The sequence below is a fragment of the Erpetoichthys calabaricus genome, chromosome 18, assembly GCF_900747795.2.
Source record: "Erpetoichthys calabaricus chromosome 18, fErpCal1.3, whole genome shotgun sequence".
In the NCBI taxonomy this organism is placed as follows: domain Eukaryota; kingdom Metazoa; phylum Chordata; class Cladistia; order Polypteriformes; family Polypteridae; genus Erpetoichthys; species Erpetoichthys calabaricus.
In genome coordinates, this window is record NC_041411.2 from 3,453,424 (window position 1) to 3,477,392 (window position 23,969).

Consider the following 23,969-nt stretch of genomic DNA (forward strand, 5'->3'; position numbering starts at 1 on the left):
GAAATGACCCTCTATCTGCCGCAGCCAGGTGTTACGTGGGCGACCCCTTAGTCTGGTCCAGCTACTCGGGTCCCCAACAATGAGGATCTTATGAGCTGGATCACCCTCTGGGAAACGTGCCACATGGCCGTAGTGCCGTAACTGACGCTCCCTCACAATGCAGGTAATATGCCTCATTCAGGACTCCATGAGCAACACAAAGTCAAACCAACGGTATCCAAGGATTTTCCGGAGAGACACAGCACTGAAGGAGTCCAGTCTTCATCTCAGGTCACTGGATAGCGTCCATGTTTCGCAACCAAATAGCAAGACAGGAAGCACCAGGACTCTAAAGACTTGGACCTTCGTCCTTTTACATAGACATCTGGAGCGCCACACACCCCTTTCCAGGGACTTCATGGCCACCATGCTCTCCCAATCCGTCTATTGACTTCATAGGAAGAGTCACCAGAGCCATGAATGTCACTGCTGACGTCAGCAAAACCTCTCAATGACAAGGTCGACACTCTCTCCGCAAACACACACACTGCTGATGGCCGTGCCCAGGAGGTCATTAAAGTCCTGGATCTTTTTTTTTTTATCAGGACCCTCACCAGCCCAGACACTCAGACTCCTCACTCAATCTCTCGAGCGCCCCAATCAGAGCCTCCATTGACTCAGTGAAGATCACAGCATCGTCAGCAAAGTCAAGATTCATGAATCTTTCTTCACCAACAGATGCCCCACAGCCGCTGGACCACACAACCTTGCCCAACACCCGGTCCATACAAGCATTGAACAGAGTAGGAGCAGAACACACCGCTGACGACCCCCAGAATCAACTGGGAAAAACACAGCGGTCCTGCCTCCACTCTGCACAGCACTCACAGTACTAGGGTACAGGCCAGCAATGATATCCAGCAACCTTGAGGGAATCCTGCAAACCCTCAGGAAGTCCCACTGAGTCAAACGCTTTATGAGAATCGACAAAGGCTGCAAAGAAACTCTGCCGATATTCACATTTGCACTCCATGAGAACCCTCAGTGCCAGGATGCAGTCGATGGTAGACTTCTTAGGCGTAAAACCAGACTGCTCCGGTCGATGGTAAGTGAGCAAGTGATCACGGATCCTATTGAGGACGACCCTAGCAAGGACCTTACCCGGCACCGAGAGCAGTGTTATCCCCCTGTAGCTGCTGCAATCCAGGCCGATCATGACCCTTTCCCATAAAATTCAATAGTGGGTTGCTACCCATAGTTAAAAAACGGTGCTATAAAGTACTAAGGAATGTATCAGTCTTCATTTTTTTCATTTTCCAAACTGTATAAAAACACATTTACAAGAATAAAAGCTCTGTGTCTACATTAACTGAAGTTTCAACGAGCTTACCTTCTGAAACATAATGCTTAATGTGCAGTACACAAAGATTCAGGCAGCCATATTAATGGGCCGAAAAAGTGGATCTAAACTGTAGCAAGACACCAGCACTGAAGATTTGGAAATTGAGGCCATCTCACTGGATGAAACTCTTAGAACAAGAATTAAAAAATAAGCATCTGCTACCAAGGATTTGTGAAGATAGGGGACATCACTTTGAAAATGGCAAACTGCTAAAGACTTTACAGTGTGTGGAAAAAATAAGTGGGAAATATATAAGAGAAAGAAATCTTTCCCTCATCTAGGACCTCTGAGTCAGGAACCAGGCAGAAGGAAGCTTGTCCATTGTGTCTTTTATTTCTTATGATGAAGAGGGATACACTCCATCACAGCAGCCTATGACAGAATGGTCACAACACAGAAACAGAGAGCTGTATTTACAGATAATTGAATTTACATAATAATGCTGAACTAAATGTTTACTCTGATTAGTTAAAAGACGGGAGGTGTTTTAGCACAGAGCATTAACCAGCTTATATACCCCAAAATAAAATTCTCACTTCTACTACATTCTTGGTCTTTAAAATACTTTAATTCTTTTTGAGTTCCTGTGTGCGCGATATCTGTCAAGTCTTACTGGGTACATAAGAGTCAGACAACTACATGAACCTACTTACTCTTTATCTGGTTTCCTGATGTGCTTGAACAAGTTTGACATTTTTTAACCCTTTCATACTACTTCTAAGATAGATGCTATACTTTTAATGTGGAAAGCATACCAAAACACTTCATGCATAATAACTATGTGACCCCTAAGTCTCCTTTTCATCCACAAGTGACAAACCAATTGTTTGTTCCATTTTATCTTTGTAATTTTTGATGCTTAAATGGATGCTTACAACTAAATACTTCATTTCACAAAAGTAGAAGGCTCAAACGATACCAAAAAGAACAAAATCAAACTGTACATAACTCTGAGGAAGAAAGGGACATCTGTCAATTGAAACACATTATATCCTCCAGAGTGCAAGACACACGGAACATTTTACATTTAACAAACTTTACTCCATACCCGTTTCCTTTTCTAACTTAATTATTTCTCCACAGGTACTCGGGATTAAACATGGAGGGTCGACTTACTCACCCAACTTTATCAAACTGATAGCGGTTGGCAGGGTTTGGGGTCTCCATCCCTCGATCTCCTGTATATAAACAATTCAGCAGGGACTCGGGACTGAGTAGCTCCCTAAAAATAAATAGGCATCCATTGGTCAATCAGATTGTTAAGTGGAGAACCTGATGCTACTGAATAACTCAATCAATAAATAAATAATCACAACACCGCCCCACTTAAGTGAAGGAGCTGCCTCAGCCCAAATAAGAACATCAAATGTACAGAGGCCAATAGCTTAAATGAATAAAGTTGTCTGGTTCAACACCAGCAATTATACAGGGGTATTTCAAACCAACTTTATAAGACAGGAACACATTCTGCACATCAATGGATAGAGGAAAGTTCAAAGTTTGCTCCGATGGTCCTTGAAGTTGCATGCATGTCATAGAGTGACAAACATCAAAAGAGTAGACCTCACAGGTGGCGCAGTGGTAGTGCTGCTGCTTTGCAGTAAGGAGACTGTGGAAGATTGTGGGTTCGCTTCCCGGTTCCTCCCTGTGTGGATAGCACTTTGAGTACTGAGAAAAGCGCTATATAAATGTAATGAATTATTATTATTATTATTTTTTTGCCACACACACACACACACACACACACACACACGAGTCAACTGGTCTCTAGTTACTGAATTCACAGCTTCCTCAATTCGATGTCGCAGATCTTGAAGATTAGTGGGCACAGGTGGAACAAACACTCTTTCTTCAATGTGCCCCCATAGATCAAAACTGCAGGAAGTAAGGTCTGGAGACCAGGGAGGCCACAGATGATGAGCAAGATCTTGTTGTCCACCTCTTCCAATCTATTGTCCTGGAATGGTGATGTTCAGGTAACGCCGGACCTCCAAGTGGAAATGCTACTATACTATAAATGAGAAACAACTCTCAGTGGCATTCAATGGTACTTTTAGGTGGGCTTTTAAACTTTGCTCCATCCAGTGATGTGTGGAATGTGTTTTGGTCTCATACAGTTGGCTTGAAATACAGTTTTGAAATCTGCTCTGAATAGCCCAGTATATAATACTCCTTAAAACTTCCATTAAAAAAAAAAAAATACCAATTTTCATTTTCAGACACAACATTGTCCCTTGGTAACAAATGTGAGGCAACATGCCACATAAATTTTTAGAAGAAAGGTACTTCACTGTCAAACAAGGTCCTTGTCACTTTTGAAAACTGCAGAGAATTCACAAAGTATTCAGACCCCTTCTTACTGATCTTAAGTGATTTTCGCACAAGGATGCCACATAGCATAATGTGAAAAAAGCGAAGGGGTCTGAAAACCTTCTGAATCCACGGTTAACATGTTTCAAAGCCAGCTTAACTGCGCATGGCTCCAGAATCTCGATTTCAAAACTGTGTTTGAGTGCCACCTGGACATTCTTCTTGAGCATCAGTGGTGCCAACTGTTTCCTCTAGGGGTTGCTAGCTCCCTAGTTGGAATAAGTTCTTTTTAATTGCGGCATTTTAGGTAACCTGAAACTATCTTATATATAATTCGCCAGCCTACTCACTCACATCTGTCCGAAGCCGAATGCGCAGTCACCTTCTGCGCAGCTGCCCGAAAAAACCTTACGAGACCGACATCATGGCAGGCTGCGGATTTACGGCCGCAAAAATTCAAAGAGAAAGGCGACTTCGATTAAAGCTCTACAGGCCTGAAAGGCGATTTCGACTACAGCTCAAGCCCTAATTACGCATTCATTCAATACACCTATATAAGGTTTGTGGTGCTTAAACTTATTACTATACCACTCGTGCCCGTTTCATCTTACGTTGTCGAAACGGGCTCTTTGTCTAGTATAGCTATAATGTAAAGTGATAGTGATATGGCAGTAAAAAAATCACGTAAGAGAAAATAACTTGGCTTTCTTTAATGACGATTTACGCAGCATAACAGATGAGGAAGCCATGACAACACTGTGTGTATAGTTTGTCATTTTTGTCGCTGCGCTGAAAGGATTTTCAGGACGGATGACGTAATCACCCCTCCGTCCATCGGCTTCCTCGTATTTGGCTGCTGTCCAAGTCTTTGATACTGGTTTCTCCACGTGCAGGCCCTTACTTAGGTTCCAAACAAGGCCAGGAGAGGATTCAATTTCATCTCTAACATACAGAAATAGTACAATGCCCATTTTAGTAGTTGTACCTTTCTCTCTTCAAATGCTTGCCTAGCAGTTCTAAATGCTGAGAGCCCCTGTGTGCTAACTTTGGCCTGGCCTGTACATGTGAGTGAATTTCTGTACAGAGCACAGTGACATTAAATTTATTATTCTGATTACACCAACTCCCAGGTATTTTTCATTTCTTCCTACAAGGTCTGAAATTGTCCATGTTAGGTTGAACGGTGATTCTGTGGTGGACTTGTGTTAGTCTAGGTGTGCTCGTGTGTGGACCCGGTAATGAAGAATTGTTTGGTACCTTGTCCAAGACTGACCAGTAGTCTGTCCCAAAAAGCTAACATGGAAAAACCCAATCTGTAATCCAAACCTCACACTTAACAAATCATCAATGGATTTAGTGTGTTTGAGAGTGTTATGGTTTCAGAGGGAAATCGGTTCCTGACTGCTGAATAAAGAAGCTGTAACAAAATGAGCAAAAAAAAAAAGAAAAAGCTCATGCTTGTTTCTTCAAAATGTCTGCTCTTCCACTCACCTAGCGCTGATAGCGGCAGAGAGCTCAGTCTCTGTCGTCACTTTGGCTTTCACCGTTAGGATGTCAAGGCTCATTAGGTAGTAGAAACTGAGGTGCAGCACACTTCCATCTGTGAAATGGACATATATAGTTATTTAAATACATCCCATTAAATTATTCATCCCCCTAGTCTAATTAGAACAGAACAGTCGTGAAGCATTACATTAAGGGAAATAATGTTAGCAGCTAAAGCATAAAAAAAACACATAACAAGTAGTTTAAATCTCTAGCTGTGTAGTTAAAGACGCTGGAGCAATCTTATAAATATAAAAAGATGCCAATGAGAGCATGAAGATGCTATTTCTGCAGTGCCCTGGATTCCCGCAGGGCACTATGGGATATGGAGTCCGACAAAGCAGCCCTGCTGGGTACTGTGGGTGCCGTCAGGGGATGCTGCAAGAGGACCGGAGGAGTCATGCCTCATCCATATCCCGGAAGTACTCGAGTATAGAAGCTCCGAAGTAAAAAGCAAGTTCTCCATCTGATCCAGAAGGGCTAGCAAGTCACGTGGACGGAAGGACAGAAGCACTTCTGGGTCAAGGACTATATAAAGGACTGCTGTGAACCCAGCGTCAGGAGTTGTATGGCAGAGCTTACTGGGAGGAGAGAATTATATTTATAACTATTGTAAGTTGTGGTTTAATTGCCTGTTTATTGATGGCTGGGATGTTTAAAAAGAAGCAGCATTAAAATACTTCTGAGTCTGTCTGTTGGGTTTAAGGAGCTACAGCGACCCCTGGCATCTTACACTTTATTTACAGACGCCAACAGTCTGTTGACCCACCTTTGCATTTTAGGTTGACACCCACAGACAATGGATGGCATTTGAGCATTTCCTTCCGTTTGTCATCCAGCTGGACTCCCAAAGTTGGTCTCCTCCGTTTCTGTCGTCAAATACAAGCATCAGTTTTGCAAAATACGTCAGGCACATTTCATCTTCCAGCTTCAAGTCAAAAATCAGTTACTAATTCCAAACTGAACACCACACACGCTTATTGCTGCCTTCTCCATGACACACACACACCATTCGGAATAACCTACTGTATTTTTATTTTTTGACACTTACGGTATTCTGCTCCTCTTCCACATCAGAATCACTTTCATCATCTTAAAGAGGGAGGGAAAAAAAATGGGTTTAATATTAAAAAAGTCCTAAAGATTTCTTCTTCTCTCTTACTGCATATTGTTAAGTAGAAGGGCTCAACTGCCTATTCAATGAGCCTACGTGCACACTGGAACAGATTCTGATCCACAATCTTTCTGGCAATCACTGCAGGTCACTTATGGCTGATTTGTTCCCCTGTGCTGAGCTTATGCACACAGCCTACTAAAGCAGTTTATACTTCTGCGTGGTGAATGGCTGATATTTTACACCAACAACTGTGATTCCTTTTTTAGTGTCGTCACGAGGTATCACACAAACGTGCATATTTTCTTACACACTCTTTCCTCAATCTGTTCCATGTTTACTTCTGAAGAGCAGAAGACCAATGGACAGGAGTTTCAGGAAATACTCACTTAATCAACTAGCCAATCCGAATCAATGTAATTAGAGAATCCATTCCCGGGAATTCGGGAATCCCGTATGTCATTCCCAGGGATGACACAGTGCACAGGCATCTCACATGTGAATGGTTTTAGAACGACCGACAATTATTTTTAATAAAACTACTGCAATATGTTGACACCAATAAAAGACTAACCTTAAGTACAAGCAGTTCATGCTGTCATATAAGTACATGTATCTAGTTAGTTGCGGTAATAAGAGCGTAGAAAGCACAACGTGTCTAGCGTGCAGTCGTCCAGGCGAGAGCGCACCTTTGTGCAGAGTACGCCAGCCGCTGAGAAAGCACGCTCTGCCTCCACTGAAGTAGGCGGCACAATCATCAGATACCACTTGTTCTAAACAATGCCCGTGCTTCCTGTTGCTCTGAAGCACCGCCATTTCAGCTTTTACTGATGCATCCAGTTTCTTGTCATCATTCTGTGATGGCAAGTTTCTTGGCACAGATAATGCGGATGCAACAGACTGACGCATTGCAATTTCAAGTTGCTGTTCAAAGGTGTCAACAGCACAGACGTCAATGAACTCTGCTCCGTCCCGGCATTTGTGCGCTGAAGAGTGTAGACACCTCCCAGTCCACTGTGCTCAGTCTTAGTGGGAGCCGGGAGACTGACTGCTGCTGGTCTGTTGTTGAATGAATTAATGAGCAACACACCACACCGTTGGCCAAAAAACCATGCCACTTAATTATTTTCAACTATACGCTGTATATGCGAGCTTGGCCGTTCCCGTTTTCCTGGGAATGCGAGAATGAAAAATGTCCGGGAATGGATTCTCTAAATGTAATGTATGGTCACATTTCTGAGGAGACGTGCGTCAGGCTGCACCACACAGGCGTGACACATAAGTAAGAATCAGCCTTTAGATTACCACTTATTATTAGGATTTAGATGATGGTCTCACTCTACGCAATACGAAAGATTTGTAAATGTTTACAGAACACTAATGTGGAAAAATATAAAAGTACTATATAAAATTACTTTAAAGGCAGGGTCAACAAATTAAAACCATCAGACCTGATGTACTGGAATATCCTAATAGGAAAAAAAGACCCATCAGAATAAATTTACCTTTATACACCTGAATTCAAAGAAACTCAGAACTTTGACCCACAATGAGAACTAATTTGGAAACCAATTTTGTCTTTTTTGTGTGTTCCAGACCCAGAAACACCAACACTTGGGTGGGTCCCCCTTTGGGAAATTTCCACCTTCTTGGGGTTGATTGGTCTGGTCCCCTTGGAGAATCGCCATTGACCATCATGTCTTGGGCCCCTTTAAGAAATGCTGAGGCAGGTCATAACAGAAGCCATGGCGTTTGCTTGAAAAGCCTGTGGCGACCCATCAGCAAGAAATTCCACAAACTGTACGCAGCCCCTTTCCCCCATTAAGTACTGCTGTGAATCTCGACTCTGCACGACCCAAAATCAGACCGTATACGACCCGCCACGTAGTTTAAGAAACAATGGACTCTTAGATACTTTGCACTCCTCCAAATTCAAATGAAGAAATATTGATGCGACCCATTTTGCTACAACTCAAGACTTTTGAAGATGTTTTAAAAATGAATCACCACTGTCACTGCCTAAAGTTAAAATTGATATCCAGAGACATTCATGACGGGTTTTGCAGTTAGTGTTTTTAACACGAGCGACTTTCTGTTTTGAACAGGAGCACCTGCTTGCCTGTAAAACTGCAACCCCTGCGGATATCAAAATGTTCCCATAATGCACAAGGGGGAAAACAAAAAATAAAGCACCAAAGGCTTGCCTTATTTTTAAAATGTCATGATGAAGGAGACAGTTCTTTCAAGTTGCTAGTAAAATGCCAACTTCTTTGAGCCTATGCCATCTTAATATTTATGCTACCATAACATGCAGTAATTAGACTTCAGGTCCCCTGATGCTGGCAGAGTGCACAGTCTCATGCGTGAAGGTGCCGTCAGTTGGAAAGAAATTACAAATAATGCTGCTATTTCTGTAGTGAACAAAAACGCTAAAATACATTTTCATTTTTATATTTAAAAGCATGAGGCATCTGAGCCACCATGTGAAAAAAGTAACTGATCATTCAGGCCATGTCGAGATACCAAATATTAAATCATGTCTGCAACATGGCAATGTAGTAATTGTAATGCATCAGTAAACGGTATTTAGCATATTTTGAAGGTAGAAAAATATCGATTTTACAGAAAACTTGGCTGTAAAAAATAATGAAATGTATTGTTTAAGATATACAGGTAATTTTCAGAAGAACATAAGGTAACTTTCCTTTTCTTCAGAAAAGGTCTTTTACTTTCACCATTTACAGTATTTTTACTGTTACATTTACTGACATTTTTTACAGAACTTAAAATTTGCAGCTAACCTTGAGAATCCTCTGGGGGCTTGGAGAGGGCTTTTGCTTCTTCCACATCCCCGATGATAGATACAGATAAGTTCTTATCTAAAGAAAAATAAATAGACAGCATATTAAAAATACCTAAAATGGTATAATACAGTCTTCTTGCATGGTTATAAGCACAGAAAAAGGAGAATCAAAAGGTCTTGGATTTAACAGCTCATACAAGGTGAAAACCACTGAAAGGCCGTATTCTCCTCTATACCCATATACCCCCACTAGCATAAGGTTGTAAACTGTATTGGTATGAAGGTTCATTAGCAAGCCTTCACGGCAACATTTAAAAAAGGAAAGTGAACATAGGTGTGCAACACTTATACACAACAGCATCTATCAAAAGGAACAATCACTAGCAATCCATTCAGTCCTCTTGGCGATATTTAGAACAACGCTTCTCAACGGTTGCCTTCTGAGAGACCAGTGTTTTTGGGTCATGTTTTGATCACTTAAAGATGGCGCAAGATCACCTAGTCAGAAAGAACAAACCTTTCTCAATGCTGGTTCTGTTTTCTTGTCCCTGAAATCAGTATTTTTTTGACCGATGTGAAATGGCTGTTCAGCTTTGACAGTTAACAAAAAAATACAAAGGAAAGGATGAAATAAGATGAGTTCCATTGAGAATGAAATTAGCAACTTTAAATATAAACCTTTACAGAGTACCAATCAATATTACATTCTCATCACAGTTGTCTCTTATTTATGGGAATCTGGGTTCAGCTCGTGGTTGGAGGTTAGGTCAGTGAGGAGTCTGCACGTTCCCTTGGTTTTTTTAGTTTTGTGTGCCACAGTTTACGGTCACATCTGAAAGATGAAGCTGAGAGACAATGCTGGTTAACAAGACTGACTAAGGCCAGGTTTATACTTCATGCGACATAATGCAATGCATGCTCCAACGGATGCTCCTGCTAAGCAAGTGTTTTACTGTTTATACTTGCGCGCGCGTACTTGACGTAAAGCTGGAGGAATCCACCAGGTGGCAGTGTGAGATATTATCACGGTGAGAACAGGTTTGGCTTTGCTGTGTTGTATATTGCCTGGAACACCCATTAAACTCTGATGACACCTTACCGCAATCTCTCTGAAAAGGATGTTTAATGATAAAATCCATTAATCCAGGGATGTGTCCATTCCAGCAAGAATTGGGCACGAGGCAGAAACAATCCCTAGACTGGGCATCACCACATCGCAAGGTGAATACAAGCACTCATATACACTGGCGTCATTTTAGTGTTCCCAAATCTGCATATCTGTGGAACGAAACCGGAGCCCACTGTGGAAACCCAGTAGGAAAACATGCAAACTCCATACAGGGATTACCAGCAACGTGACTACCTGCGAGACAGCAGCGCTACCGCTCCGCCACCGTGTCACACCCGTGTGTGTAATTAACAGTGTTTATTATTTAAATGCTGCGGTGGGTTGGCACCCTGCCCGGGATTGGTTCCCTGCCTTGTGCCCTGTGTTGCCTGGGATTGGCTCCAGCAGACTCCCGTGACCCTGTGTTCGGATTCAGCATGTTGGAAAATGGATGGATGGCTGGATTATTTAAATTAAATTAATGATTTACCTGTAAAATGTAACATACATACTTCAATGCATTTCATCATGAAAGTGATATCAAGTATAAATCTAAGGATTCTAAATGTGCAGAGTGTTAGAATATCATACATTTAATGTGTTCTGTGTGGTGACAGCTGCTGCTGTCAGGTCAGGAGGAAGCCCCAGAAAAAAAAAAAAAAAGATGGTATGCGAGATTTTTAAAACTTATCATGTCATTACGATCGGGAATATGCGACGCTTGAATATAAAAGCACCACAAATGCACCTGTATGTCGGCATTTTGCTTCACCACATCGAACCATTCATCAAACATCAAAGCACACACATCGATCCTACTGGGATCCTCAAAGCAGCTTTCTGTCACATGTAGATAGTAAGCAGAGACTCTAATGTCACATTCCAACTTTTATCACACTGCGCCACCCGACTTTTTGCTGGAACTGCAACTCGCGCACACGTCACATTAATTTCTGAGGACCTGCTCAGAGGACGTGTCAAATGAACGGTGGGAACGTGTGGCAGCCATGACTATAAATGAGCCCTAAGTCTGCGCCATAAAGGACAGGCATACCAAACAAAGTCCTCTGCTTAGCTCACCCAATCCCCAAGCCCTTCTTATCTTAAATTGTGGATCAGAAAATGAACACGTGGATGGCTTGATATTTTGTTTGCGTTTTCTTTTTCTTAAAAACACAAAGATGTAGAGTGTGTTTTTCTGGGTCATTCTTACACCTGGGGCCTCATGTATAAACGGTGCGTACGCACAGAAATGTTGCGTACGAACCTTTCCACGCTCAAATCGCGATGTATAAAACCTAAACTTGGCGTAAAGCCATGCACATTTCCACGGTAACTCATTCCTTGGCGTACGCAATTTATCCGCCCGGTTTTGCAGACTGGCGGCACCCAGTGTCAAAGCAGTGCTACTGTTCCTGTGTGATCACTCTTTCTTTCTTAAATCCACATTCCTGGCGTGGCTTTATAAATACACTGAAATTAACTGCATATTGTTTATTAGTGTAATGCATCTGATTGTAATTAACCTGTAGCAATATAATGGTCCAGGGAATAGCCATAGTATTCCAAATACCATAACTGCTTTAGCGTTGTAACTCTCACTGCATCTTCTTTCAGCTGATCCCGTTAAGGGCTGCCACAGCAGATCATCTTTTTCCACATTACTCTCACTGCACCACTCAGAGTATTTATATCACTGTATCTGAGTGGGAAATCACAGCAGCAGCTGATTGGAAAGAGAATTATCGGTACACAGCATGAAGCAGATGCTGCCTGAGCCACAGCAAACGCTTTAGTCCCTGTACGGACTTCGCGGTTTAGAAACAGTTTCATCCCAAGAACTCTAAACACTAAATCAGTCCATCAACTGCTCCTTATATAATTGTTTACTTATAAGTACAATCACCTCACTGTAAACTTGCACTACAGTTATAATATTGCACAACCTGCGCCACTTTATAAAGCGCGTATTTACATGTGATGACGGTATTCATTTCTAAGACGAAATGCAGCAAAACATGTTGATTATATTATACAGATAAAACTTTAACTTCATTTAAATAATCTGTATTGTTAATAATTAAACATGTGAGGACACGGTGCCGCAGCGCTAGCTAGTTCAGTAATTGTTCCTGCCTTGCGCTGTATTATTGCTGGTGCTGACGCGACACTGGAAAGATAGACGGATATAATAATTAAACATGTACTACTAAGATATTTCAATGTTCCTTAAAAGTTTTGAAGAATCGAAGTTCTAAGCTTACAGATGGCTTCACGTCTATTACATAGCTTATTGTGTGGCGATTGAGTTTTTGGAGAAAGAAAAGTAAGGACAGGAATTGGAGGTTAGTACGTTTGAAAGAGACAGTACTGCTGTGATAAATTATTTAACTGAAGGTTGCGCATGGCGCAGCAAGCCTCTTGCGTGAGACATGAACAAGCACTGCGCCACCGTGTTCCCATGTTTAATAACATGCTTTCATTCCTATCATCATGAAAAAGATATCACGTATACATCTCAGTATTTTAATTATTCAGAGAGCTGTAATATCAAGAATGTAATGGAGTATGTGTCCTGTCGGAGAAAGAGAAAGCCCGTTTAAAAAGCAGGTAGTGATTCATACACATAGAGCACATAGAAGATCAAATACAGAACAAAGCATTTAACATGCCACTTTAGTTACAATAGGATTTGAGAAACTAGTAAATTAAACGATTTTAAGATGAAGTTTAAGATGTTCTACTTTAATGGCAAAATAAACTACGTGATTAAAGTGGAAATTTCGAGATTAAAGTTGACATTTCGTGCTTTTTTCCCCACTGTGTGCCTTTTTTTTTTGTCTGTACCCTAATAAGCTTTCATATGACACTCAGACAGTGGGCTACGACTCGCTTTTTCACGGCGACTTTGATATGTGATTTCTTTTTTATTTCGGGCACTGTGCGACTTTGTGAAGTTGAGCCTTCGAGTTTCTCCGACACACTGTCACTCGATCAGCTTCCTTTTGTTGATTATCCCACTGTTTAAACCAACAAATAGTACGTTTTTCCTTTGCCTCCACTTGGTATTCGCTGAAATTCTTATATTTTCTCCCGTGCTTTTCCCATTGTCTTTTCACAGAAGGCTATTTATATTGATTTGCATATTCAAAGAGGCGTAATTCTGGGAGGAGTTGGGGCGGGACAGAAGGCGCGTGCACGTGCGTTACTTTTCACGCAAATCGGGATTTATGTAGTAGAAGAACGTGAAAGTATGCGTGCGCACAGATTCCTGCATCTGGATTTTTCTGTGCGTACGCACAATCCCGCTTTTGTGCTTACGCCATGTTATAGTGTGAGTTCTACGCACGGCGTTATACATGAGGCCCCTGGTGACGTATTGATTGCTTTATTAGAGTTGGAAAAGCCCACCAGTAAATAAGTAAGGAAAAAGGATGCACTGGTAAAAAGACAACAAACTGATTAAAAAAAAAGATATATTTTTTTATATATTGCTGAAAAACCATTATGGACTTCTTTAAGACTGTAAACTGAGCAGTCCGTTAACATCTCTTTCTATGTCTCATACTACTGCAGCGCAACATAACCTCAGCACATCGTATTAGGCACGGATCACTCATTTTTGTGTAATGGATTTCTGTAATTGAACTTACTACCACTCTGTTTTGTCTCAAGTCCAATCACTAGCACACCTCATTTTTGATTAGTTAATCTATTTTGACAAAATGGCAAAGTCTCCGATCATTTTAAACAGTTTAACATAAACTAAAATCTACAATAATATTAAACAATCTAGCCAGGGGTCCTGGAAACTATTAAAATCATCAAAAAAAAAACTGAAATGTAGACCTATCAGGTAATTGAAAATAACTACTCTGGGCATCTCTCTCCTAGGAGGATTGGTTTTGCTGATGTGCTCACATCGCTTGTGTATTAGCGGCGGGAGGAAAAGTAAAAAGGATAGCGTGTAGCCGATGTTAGCGGCTAAGCGACACTGTTTTTCTTCGGAGGTTTCATTTTGCCAACGTGCTGGCCCCGCTTCTGTTATTAATGCGGTCACTGAAGTCGGGATAAAACAACGGGAGACAAAAACACCAATTTAAAATAAAAACCAATTTCTTTATTCTTGGTAAGAGGAGGCAGGCTGCCCGCCTGCCAGCTCAAGTTGCTACTGACAGGTCAGATCAGACAACCTGCTCAAAACAGGAAGTTAGCTCAGTTTTATACCAGTTTGTTTACTAAACAAAAGAGGAAGTGTGTCAGTTCAATTTGAGGTCACGCAGAGTTTGCAAATAGCTTAAGATGACACATTAAATCAGTACGTGCAGAAGTACATGATAGTCAGCGTGTCCAAAGTCCCAGGTTCCCCATCCAAATTAGGCTATGCAATTCAGCTATGGCTAGTTTTACAGAGTGCACTTTGCAAAACATGTTCTTCCCTATTCTTCTGCACCATCAGGGTTACAACACTTCAATGGCTATGTGGCAGTTACAATTTAAGAATCTTTTCTCAGCGTATAAAAGGATTAATGTTATACTGTCGGTTAATGCACAGCACATTCTTACTATAGCTTACATTTCAGTTAATAATGTTTTTTCTTTCTCATTAACGACTAAGCGAGTTTTCTGTTTCCTCGGTGGTGGAGACTTTACCCCAGACTCTACCTCTCACTTCCGGGTCGGACAGACAGACACAATTCCATGCGTAGACGTTTATATACAAGATTACACAAACGAAACACCCCAGACTCACCGCACGCCTGCCGATAGGCGTTGACCTGCACAAAGAGAACGTAGAGAGGAGGAGGCAGACGGCGGGCCACTTCATTTTGCTTCTGCGCTTGTTCAAATGGCATAGACAGGTACTCCTGGACTGGCAGTGAAGTCTTAAGAAAAAGACAGAGGAGTAAGAACAGAAGAACAGCGGCCTTCAACTACAAAAAGAAAAAATTTTTTGAAACGGTTGCATTGAACCTCAGGTCAGCTCTACCTGCATGATATTTTGAAGTTGTGGCTGTAAACTGCTCAGATATTCTTTCTTAATCTGAATGCCCTTCAGGATCTTCTCTTTGGTGGTCAATGACTCCTTGTACTTCTCTGCCAGCCTGTAAGAAGTTTTTGTACAAAGAATGAAAGAGACTGAAACATCAATATTCAAGAAGCTGACGCAGACTATGTGTATTTACTGTTGCAGTGTTAGGCTTTCTTATATAAAAATATATATTATTAAATATTAACATTAAACATAAAATATATATATTTTACATCCCACAGTACCCATTTAAAAACAACCTACAGCAAAAAAAGAAATTCTAGCAAAATAGTTCACTTTGGTTAGCACTAGGTGGAGGACACCCATTTACCATTTTTATACTGAACTATCTGGCTCAGAGTATGATATATCAGACTATTAAGTGCAGAAGCGCCCAACTAATTTTAAAAAATTCAGCTTATGGTGTCACATGTGACTTGCTCATTCAAGGCTTCACATTCCCATTATTCCAAGGTGTTTGTATTTTTAATTCCAACAGATGGTGTACATTACCAACACTATAACCTAATACAGAGGAAATGCTAATCCCATAGAAGCCCATCTACTGTCACACAGAGGGAAGTAGGTGATAGTTTGATTGTGGGGTGTTAAGACATAAACACTGGAATACACCTGATCATGTCCAGAGTTGGAAGGTAAACCAAGTACAACACACTCGTCTTTGTCTTTATTTCCAATTGTTGACCCATCATGTTGATCTTTCTAGCTTACTCGTTAAGCTGACCTCCATGAATTGATCTTCTGTTTAATAATATAAATGGACATGCCACAAGGGATGATGGTGGTCATAAGGCGAGTGACACTGATGTATATGTCAAGAGCAGAGCTGTGGAGTCAGAGACAATTTTGGGTACCTGGAGTTGGGGTTGGAGTTGGCAAAAATGTACAGACTCCGTTAATAAATTTAAATTGTAATGAAAAAAAAAATACAGCAAGTTCAAACGTCCCATTTCACAAACAATAGTCCTAATGAAGTACTGATGTAAGAATAAAGCCCAGTGCACAGTTGTGTTACTACTAGAGTGAAGTTCAGCTGAGCTATTATACACCCTGACATTCACATATTGTAATCTGGATTACAGTACGTTACAAAAAGTGATTTCATTTTATTTCATATATAACGTGTTTATTAACAAGCTCATGTGAGTGTAAACAAGTGTAATGATGGTGGCGGAGGTGTGTGCGATGGCCTGATGTGTGTTCAGAGGTTCTTGTCTTTTGTTTAAACTGGCCAATATGGTAGAGAATCAGCCTCTTAGCCAGTAGTTCTGTGGTTAAATGACGTGTACATTGCCTTCCTTCAATCAACATGGAAAATACATTAGCATATTAAATACTGAGGAGTCAGAAGTACCGGAAACTAAGGAGTCAGAGTCGGAGTCAAAGGATTTATCTACCAACTCCACAGCTCTGGTCAAGAGTGACGTTGTTGGATGCGAGGTGCGGTTAGACCTTTCCTAATTAGCAGCCAAATGGCTTAACATTTCACAGACTGTTACATGTTTACAGAAAAGGGCCACATAAAATGCATCAACTACAGGGTGTGTTTAAACACTTGTAGCTGTCTCACTTTGATGATGTACACTGAATGAAAAAAAAATTGTATGCTGCAGTGCTTATTTTTCATTTCTCTTTAATTAAATCTGCCTCACTGACACCAGCTTCCTTTTGTTGACTCTGCTATCGCACACAAATCTCTTCTTCTTACAATGCTTACAGAAGCCACCCAAGCAACCGCTATATTCTTTTTTTTTTTTTTTTGTCGATAATATTGCCAATCAAACAGCAAAGAGAAAATAATGGGATTTAATGCATAAAATAACCAACCATTTTTGGTCACAATAATTAAGCCCACGGACGTGTGAGATGCTGTTCTCTATCAAGCAAGGAATTCTATCAAGATTAGGCGCCATCTAAAATGTTTAATGTTCCATTTTCATGTGCCACATTGAGCTTATCAAGCTGCTATTGATGTGTCCCTACAGCAAAAATATTTAGATGTTCATGTTTAAAACAGACTATGAAAAAAAAAAGTACAAAACTCTTCATTCTGCACAAACAATCAATGACTGCATGATGGTTAACTAAAGGTAAGAACACTCAGCAGAGCTTAAGTGGAACGATGATGATAAGTAAAATACCACAGTTCTGTTATTCTCTTTGACAAACTACTCAACTTCATCCAGTTTAATGACGTGCACTCTCCTGTAACAGGATCATCATACCTCTTCCTTTGCTCAAGCTCCCAGTCCAGACGAGACAGAGTGAGCTGGTGAGGGTCTGCTTTGGTGATTTCAGGCCTCGAGATTTCTGGTGGAGCCTCCCTATCGAATTCTTCCAAGGATACCAGGTCAATATCTTCATGTTTTGACCTACACAGATAGCAAGCGTTAATAGAATTTGATTAAAATGAAAAAAAAAAAAATTAAATACTGGGAATGGAGTTGAAAACTCCCCACGTTATGAGGAATACACCAACAAAAGTATGGTACTGATTTTTCATTAAATTGACACAAATGTCCCATACTCCCGTGCAAACAGATTTGTTTCTTACTTGAACTCCAAACATTTGTTGATCTCTTTTTGCAAATGCAATACTTCATAGAGGAGATTCTGGAGCTGAAGGTGCAGAGCATCCACTCGTTGCTTTGCCTATGGAAAGGAGAGACGCCTGAATCAACACAACAGAGACTGTAGAAGCAAAGGGCAATCAACTAAACAGAAAATGGACTGCTAGACTTAAAAGGCATTTTCACACCCATAATCCGTTTGTTTTGCTCCAAATCGAGGGATGCTTGGTTACTTTGATTAACTTTCCAATTAGCTTGGGGCAGGGCAAACTTTCAAGCGAACTAAATAAATCGATAAACATCATGTGGGTGTATTGTGGACTTCTTTCTTTCACTGTGCAGAAGCATTCCCACTACCCAGGAAAAAAAATATCCCAGAGGGTCGACAACAGATGTGCTTGAGCACCGGCAGGTTTCCCATAATGCTCTATGAGCAAAACACCTATTACAGAAAAACTGCACTACTACACATGGCATACAAAGGGCAGGATTCAAATGGGCAAGTGTACAAAAGAGCTCTACTGAGAGCTTGTACTTTAGTTCTATAGCAGCAAACTTGGCAGGTGAGTTTCATTTAACTGTATGTTGCGTGGTTAGAAAAAGAAAAAACGAAACAAACTAGGTGTGAAAATGCCTTTAAAAAGTACACAATAACTGATCTGATGGTTTATTAAGCTTTGAGGAGCTTGCAGCACTAAGACAAGCACTACTAACTCAGAAGATGTATGTAAAAAGCTAAACAACAGACACAAATGGAAAAACCTGTCTGGAATTAGCCAAGTAGGAAAAAAGTTAAAATTATGACCCGGAAGGTCATTAACTGAGCCCCACTGTTTACCACCTAGGATGAGATGTTGCCATATTAACATTAAAAGATACATTTCAAATTATGAGACAGGTGACCTACCTCATGGGTCTGATCTCGGCCCTTCTTAAGACGCATATGAGCCAGCCGGTTCAGTTTCTTCAAAGTCATGAAGTGAATACAGCCCTGCATGCGACGCTGCTCTATCTCCATAGCCTGAAAGTGAAAAGAGAGCCGCAGTTACGCTGGTGTGAAGGAGCACCTACAGGGACTGATTTTATCATCAAAACCTTGGGTGGTGTTCTAGTGTGGGCTTAGAAGACACGCATAACTGGGTATGCAGACGACTAATTATGAATGCCCATTAAAGTCATGCGCACAACATACGACGAAAAAGTGACACCCAGAAAGGGATACATTAGACTGAACTACTGGTCTCTGGGAGATATGAGAAATGTTGGCTGCACAGATACAGGATTTAGAACATCTGAGAAGATGGAGTTTAAGAAAGGCTGTCAGCATATCATGAGCAGGTTCAGAGAAGCCCAGAGAGGAACTGTGAGTCATACAGCATCGACATTTAACAGTTTAAAACTTCAAGAGAGACATGGCGCTCTGCACAGCTTAAAAATATAAAGCACTGCACCATATGGCCAAATTACTTGTAGCAGCACCAAGAGTGCTACTGCTACGGACACCAACTTTAAACCCAGCACAGAACCAGACTTGTTCAAAAGGAAAACATGGGACAAAATTGTTTATTGGTACACAAATATTGTAGCACCAGTCAAGGCCTGAGGTGCCATCACCCATGAAGCAAGCTGTGTATGTGGTTTGCTAGGAGCAATTTGGCTATAAAATGTTGAAAAATAACAGATCCTGTCACCCATGCAGACACCCTGGCCACTTTATTATGTACACCTGTTCACCTGCAGAAATGACACGGCAGCAACGCATTACATTTAGGGATGTAGACTTTGCTTAATTTCAAACTGAGCATCAGAATGGAGAAGGAAGGCGATTTAAGTGACTTTGGGCGTGTTGGCATGGTTATTGGTGCCAGACGGGCTGCTCAGAGTATTTCAGAAACTGCTGATTTACTGGCATTTTCATGCACAGCTATCTCTAGAGTTTACTGAGAATTTTCTGAAAAGGGGAAAATATCCCAAGTGCAGCAGTTGTCTGGGAAAAAATGCCTTGTTGATGCCAGAGGAGAATGACCAGACTGGTTCAAGCTGAAGGAAAAGGAACTCAAACAAGCACTCGTTACAACCGTGGTATGCAGAAGAGCATCCCCGATCTCAAAACACATCAAACATTGAAGCAGATGGGCAACAGCAGCAGGAAGCCACACTAAACGCCACTCCTGTTAGCTAAGAACAGGGAACTGAGGCTACAATTCACACGGCCTCACCAAAATTGGATAACAGAAGATTGGAAAAGCATTGCCTGGTCTGATGAGTCTCAGTTTCTGCTGTGACATTCGGATGGTACGGTCAACAACATGAACGCATGGATCCGTCCTGCTTTAATTTCAACAGTTCAGGCTGCTGGTGGTGGTGCAATGGCATGGGGGATATTCTCTTGGTCCACTTTTGGCCCCTTAATACCAACTGATCATCACTTAAATGCCACAGCTTACCAAATCCATCCTTTTATGACCACAGTGTTGTCCCCATCTTCTGATGGCTACTTTCAGCAGGATAACGCGCCATGTCACAAAGCTCAAATCATCTCAAACTGGTTTCTTGAACAGGACAATGACTTCACTGTCCTCAAATGGCATCCACTGTCATCATATCTCAGTCCAGTAGAGCAGGGGTCGCCAAGTCCAGTCCTGGAGGACCACCGTGGCTGCAGGTTTTCATTCTAACCCTTTTTTAATTGAGTGCCCTGTTTGTGCTGCTAATTAACTTCTTGTGAATTCATTTTAATTGACTTGTTTAAGATTTGTTCCCCTGAATTTCTTCATCGTTCCTCTGAATTGCTTCATTTCTTTCCTTAAATGGCACCCAAACAGAAATGAAATGTGAAGTGAGGGAGCCAAGAGAAGACCAACTAAGTCAGGGCCTCAAACTCCAACCAGCTGTTTAATGAGGTGCCGATTCCTATCATTAATTAAACTCGTTCTTTAATTCCATGGCTTGTTGCTGCTCCTGTGGTGCATTAGCAGACATTTCTAAAATTGTTGATTTTCTCTTTTCTAAGAGCTCTGTTTGTAGTCCTGAGCAGATCAGCATTCCTGAGACCTTTCTTTATTTTCAGATATTGTATGATGGACACCAGTTGTTTTGGCTCATTTTGTATCTCATTATTGTTTGGCTGCTAATTAAGGAAAAAGAAACAATTAAGGGGTCTGAGTCTTCAAGAGCAAATCATTTAAAATTAGTTCAAAAGAAGTTAATTAGCAGCAAAAGCAGGCTTATCATTCAAAATAGGGTTAAAATGAAAACCTGCAGCCAGGGTGGTCCTCCAGGACTGGAATTGGCAACCCCTGCAGTACAGCAACTTAGGGATGTAGTGGAACGGGAGATTCGCATCATGGATGTGCAGAGGACAAATCTGCAGAAACTGCGTGATGCCGTCATGTCAATATGGAGCAATGAGGAAAGCTTCCAGCTCCTCGTTGCGTTTATGCCACAAAGAACGATAGCAGTTCTGATGGCAAAAAGGGGGGGCCCAACCCGGGACTAGCAAGGTGGACCTAATAAAGTAGCACCCCTCTTTGGTAGGCACTTCACTTGCTATTTTCCAAACTGATTACGCTTCAAAACACCTACCACATATAAGGGCTGCTAATATAATTCCTCACAAGGCATGTTCAGGACCTCTATAATGTGTTAAAAGAAAAACTGTACAATGCTTGGTTGGATGTTCACACATCAGGACACAAAGCCAACTGCATACCTATTCATTAATGTGAAATCCCCTTTAATAAATGTACCACATTAAGCAGTGCTTTGGTGTCATTTTGTTTCACATCCCAGAGACCCACAGATGTGTATGAGTGATTATGTCCGTTAATGGACTAGCAGACTGTTCGAGGAGAGAGCCTGGGCTCCCACATAAAACTCTACTGCGGTAAGCAGATTACGAAAATGACTGCATACCATCCCAGCATAAACCTGTAGTAATTTGAAAAAGTGCTAAGAATGACCTCACCATCTCAACAGGCACACCAGAATAAGCATCGTTAAACTTTACTTAAAAGTTTGAAGAAAATTCCACACACTTTAAAAATGGCCAACAGATACTGTCGCTCAAATGTCATCGCTAAATGTGACGCTAAAGCTCGGCTTACTGTGTCCTTGCTGCCGTTAGTCTTCATGTCATGTATTTCAGACATAAGTTTCACTAGGGATTGGCAGGTCTGTTTGTAGAGCACATAATCCCGACTGTGATCTCTCATATCCAGCTCCACCTCCTCCATGTACACACGTGCCTCCTGGAATGCAAATGCAGACAGACAATTCATCATTTAAAACAAGTCAAAAAAAAAAGTATAAAACATTTTCTTTACTGTAGCCTCAGTAAGGAAGTGTAGAGGGTATTTATCAGCGAGTAACCTCAACAGATTTACCACAAGGACCTACATTTCCTGGTTTACCAGGAAAAAAAGCAGGCTATGGGCTCAGAGTGGCATTAAAAGGGCAACAATTACTGCCAAGTCTATTACCGTGCTGGGCACTGGGGCAACAAACCTTAAAAACTAAAAACCTTAGAATTTTTTTAAAGGGATCGTCAGCTGGGTAAGCTGTAACAAGATCTCCAGAAGATGCTCACGAGAGATAACTGGATGGATTACTGGCCTGGGCCTTCTCCCCAGTAACTTAAAATAAGTGCATTCTATGGGAAGGTGGGAAAAGCGATACTTTCATAAACGGAACACACTCCTAGAGGCACCCGGGTGTCCATCTCCAAGCTTTCCAAAACTGTGCTACTTCCTCACATGACCTTCGTGTGTACCTCATAATGTATTCTAAGGTCACCCCCATGACAGGTAATAGTCGTTATCTCCATCACAGCAGATGCATGCAAGAGAACCACTTCCAGGACCCCCCCTGAATCTGGCATTTAGAGAAGTAGCCACTCAGCTCCGCTCACTCAGACACTTACCTGATCACCGTCTCCCCTTATCCGCTTCCCCTCTGGTGTGCCACCCTCATTCCGTATCACCTTTGGCTTTCTTTTCTTTAACACTTCTGACATTTTTTTTTTTTTTTATTAGTAAGCTAGATGGCTGCAGGGAAAGACAGACAGAAGATTAGTAAGAAGTGAAGTCTTTAGGTTGAGTGCATGCCTTCACTCAAAATGTCAAACAGTCACCTGTAACCTTAGCCTCACCACCTGTGGCATCATTGTGCCCGCAAACATGCAAAAGAGCACCAGGAGTGACACATCACCACCATGAACTGCTAAAACCTCTAAACAGATATGTAACAACCTATAAGCATCAAATTATATGCCAAATATGGTTTGGGAATTTTATTTGACATTCCAGCAAACGTGGAATTTATTCTCATCACTAGCCATTTCCTGTGTTTACCCTTTGTTAACTGCTGACTCCCCTAATCTTTTATTTGTCCAAACTCTTGGCATCCTTTAGTCCAAGACTCATTCTATTCAAATCTTTTGACACAACCTCTGACCGTGTCTTCCCCTATCTCCCTCTTGCGCCATCCCTCCACTTCCATCTTGGTGCACCCCTTCACCCAGTCACCCTTTCACTCCACATGCCTGAACCACCTCGATCAGTGTCTCCTACCGCCTCCGCACCACGTCTCTCACTCCGTGACTTTCCACACATCCACCACAGTTTTTACAGAATGGCCATCTATAACCTTTCCGGCAACTCAAACCAGTCCAACCATTCTCAACAAAGCTTTGTAGTCCACAGGTCTCCCAGTCACTGAATGTTTTTTTTTTTGCTTTCTGCACCATTCAAGTAAACTCTAAAGACGGTGGGGAGTGAAAGTCCTATCAGATCAGCGATTACAGAAATACTCAATCCAACCCATCTGGCACCAGCATTCAAGAGGTGGACATTCTTTGGAGGTCACTGTTTTTCTTTTCACCCGTTTTTTTCTGTACAATGAAGGTTACTTCATTCCTTTGGTCACATAAATGTATGGACTGTAAACATCAATGCTGTATGTAATAAGGTAAAGTAAGCATGACTCAGTGTGTACTACTTGAGATCTGAAACCACCAAAAATTTGTAAAGGTACAGGATTACAGATCAAAGTCTCACCTGCAAATCTGAGTGAAGCTACCACTTCT

At 41.4% G+C, this 23,969-nt stretch overlaps 1 protein-coding gene across 4 annotated transcripts in view; it reads right to left on the minus strand.

Moving 5' to 3' along the window:
* Positions 1-23,969, minus strand: part of thoc5 (THO complex 5) — a 50,187-nt gene that overhangs the window by 13,444 nt on the left and 12,774 nt on the right. For 3 of the 4 annotated variants that reach the window (XM_028825297.2, XM_028825298.2, XM_028825296.2), the window contains exons 2-13: positions 22,806-22,929; positions 21,991-22,134; positions 18,792-18,905; positions 17,869-17,966; positions 17,540-17,686; positions 15,252-15,366; positions 15,015-15,147; positions 9,152-9,229; positions 6,288-6,328; positions 6,006-6,105; positions 5,183-5,291; positions 2,502-2,603 (exon numbers count right to left, since the gene is read on the minus strand). In XM_028825297.2, the coding sequence (XP_028681130.1) occupies positions 2,502-2,603; positions 5,183-5,291; positions 6,006-6,105; positions 6,288-6,328; positions 9,152-9,229; positions 15,015-15,147; positions 15,252-15,366; positions 17,540-17,686; positions 17,869-17,966; positions 18,792-18,905; positions 21,991-22,134; positions 22,806-22,898 (1,274 nt within the window). In that variant the 5' untranslated portion in view covers positions 22,899-22,929. The remainder of the gene's footprint in view (positions 1-2,501; positions 2,604-5,182; positions 5,292-6,005; positions 6,106-6,287; positions 6,329-9,151; positions 9,230-15,014; positions 15,148-15,251; positions 15,367-17,539; positions 17,687-17,868; positions 17,967-18,791; positions 18,906-21,990; positions 22,135-22,805; positions 22,930-23,969) is intronic. The other variant, XM_051921038.1, reaches the window with a different exon arrangement.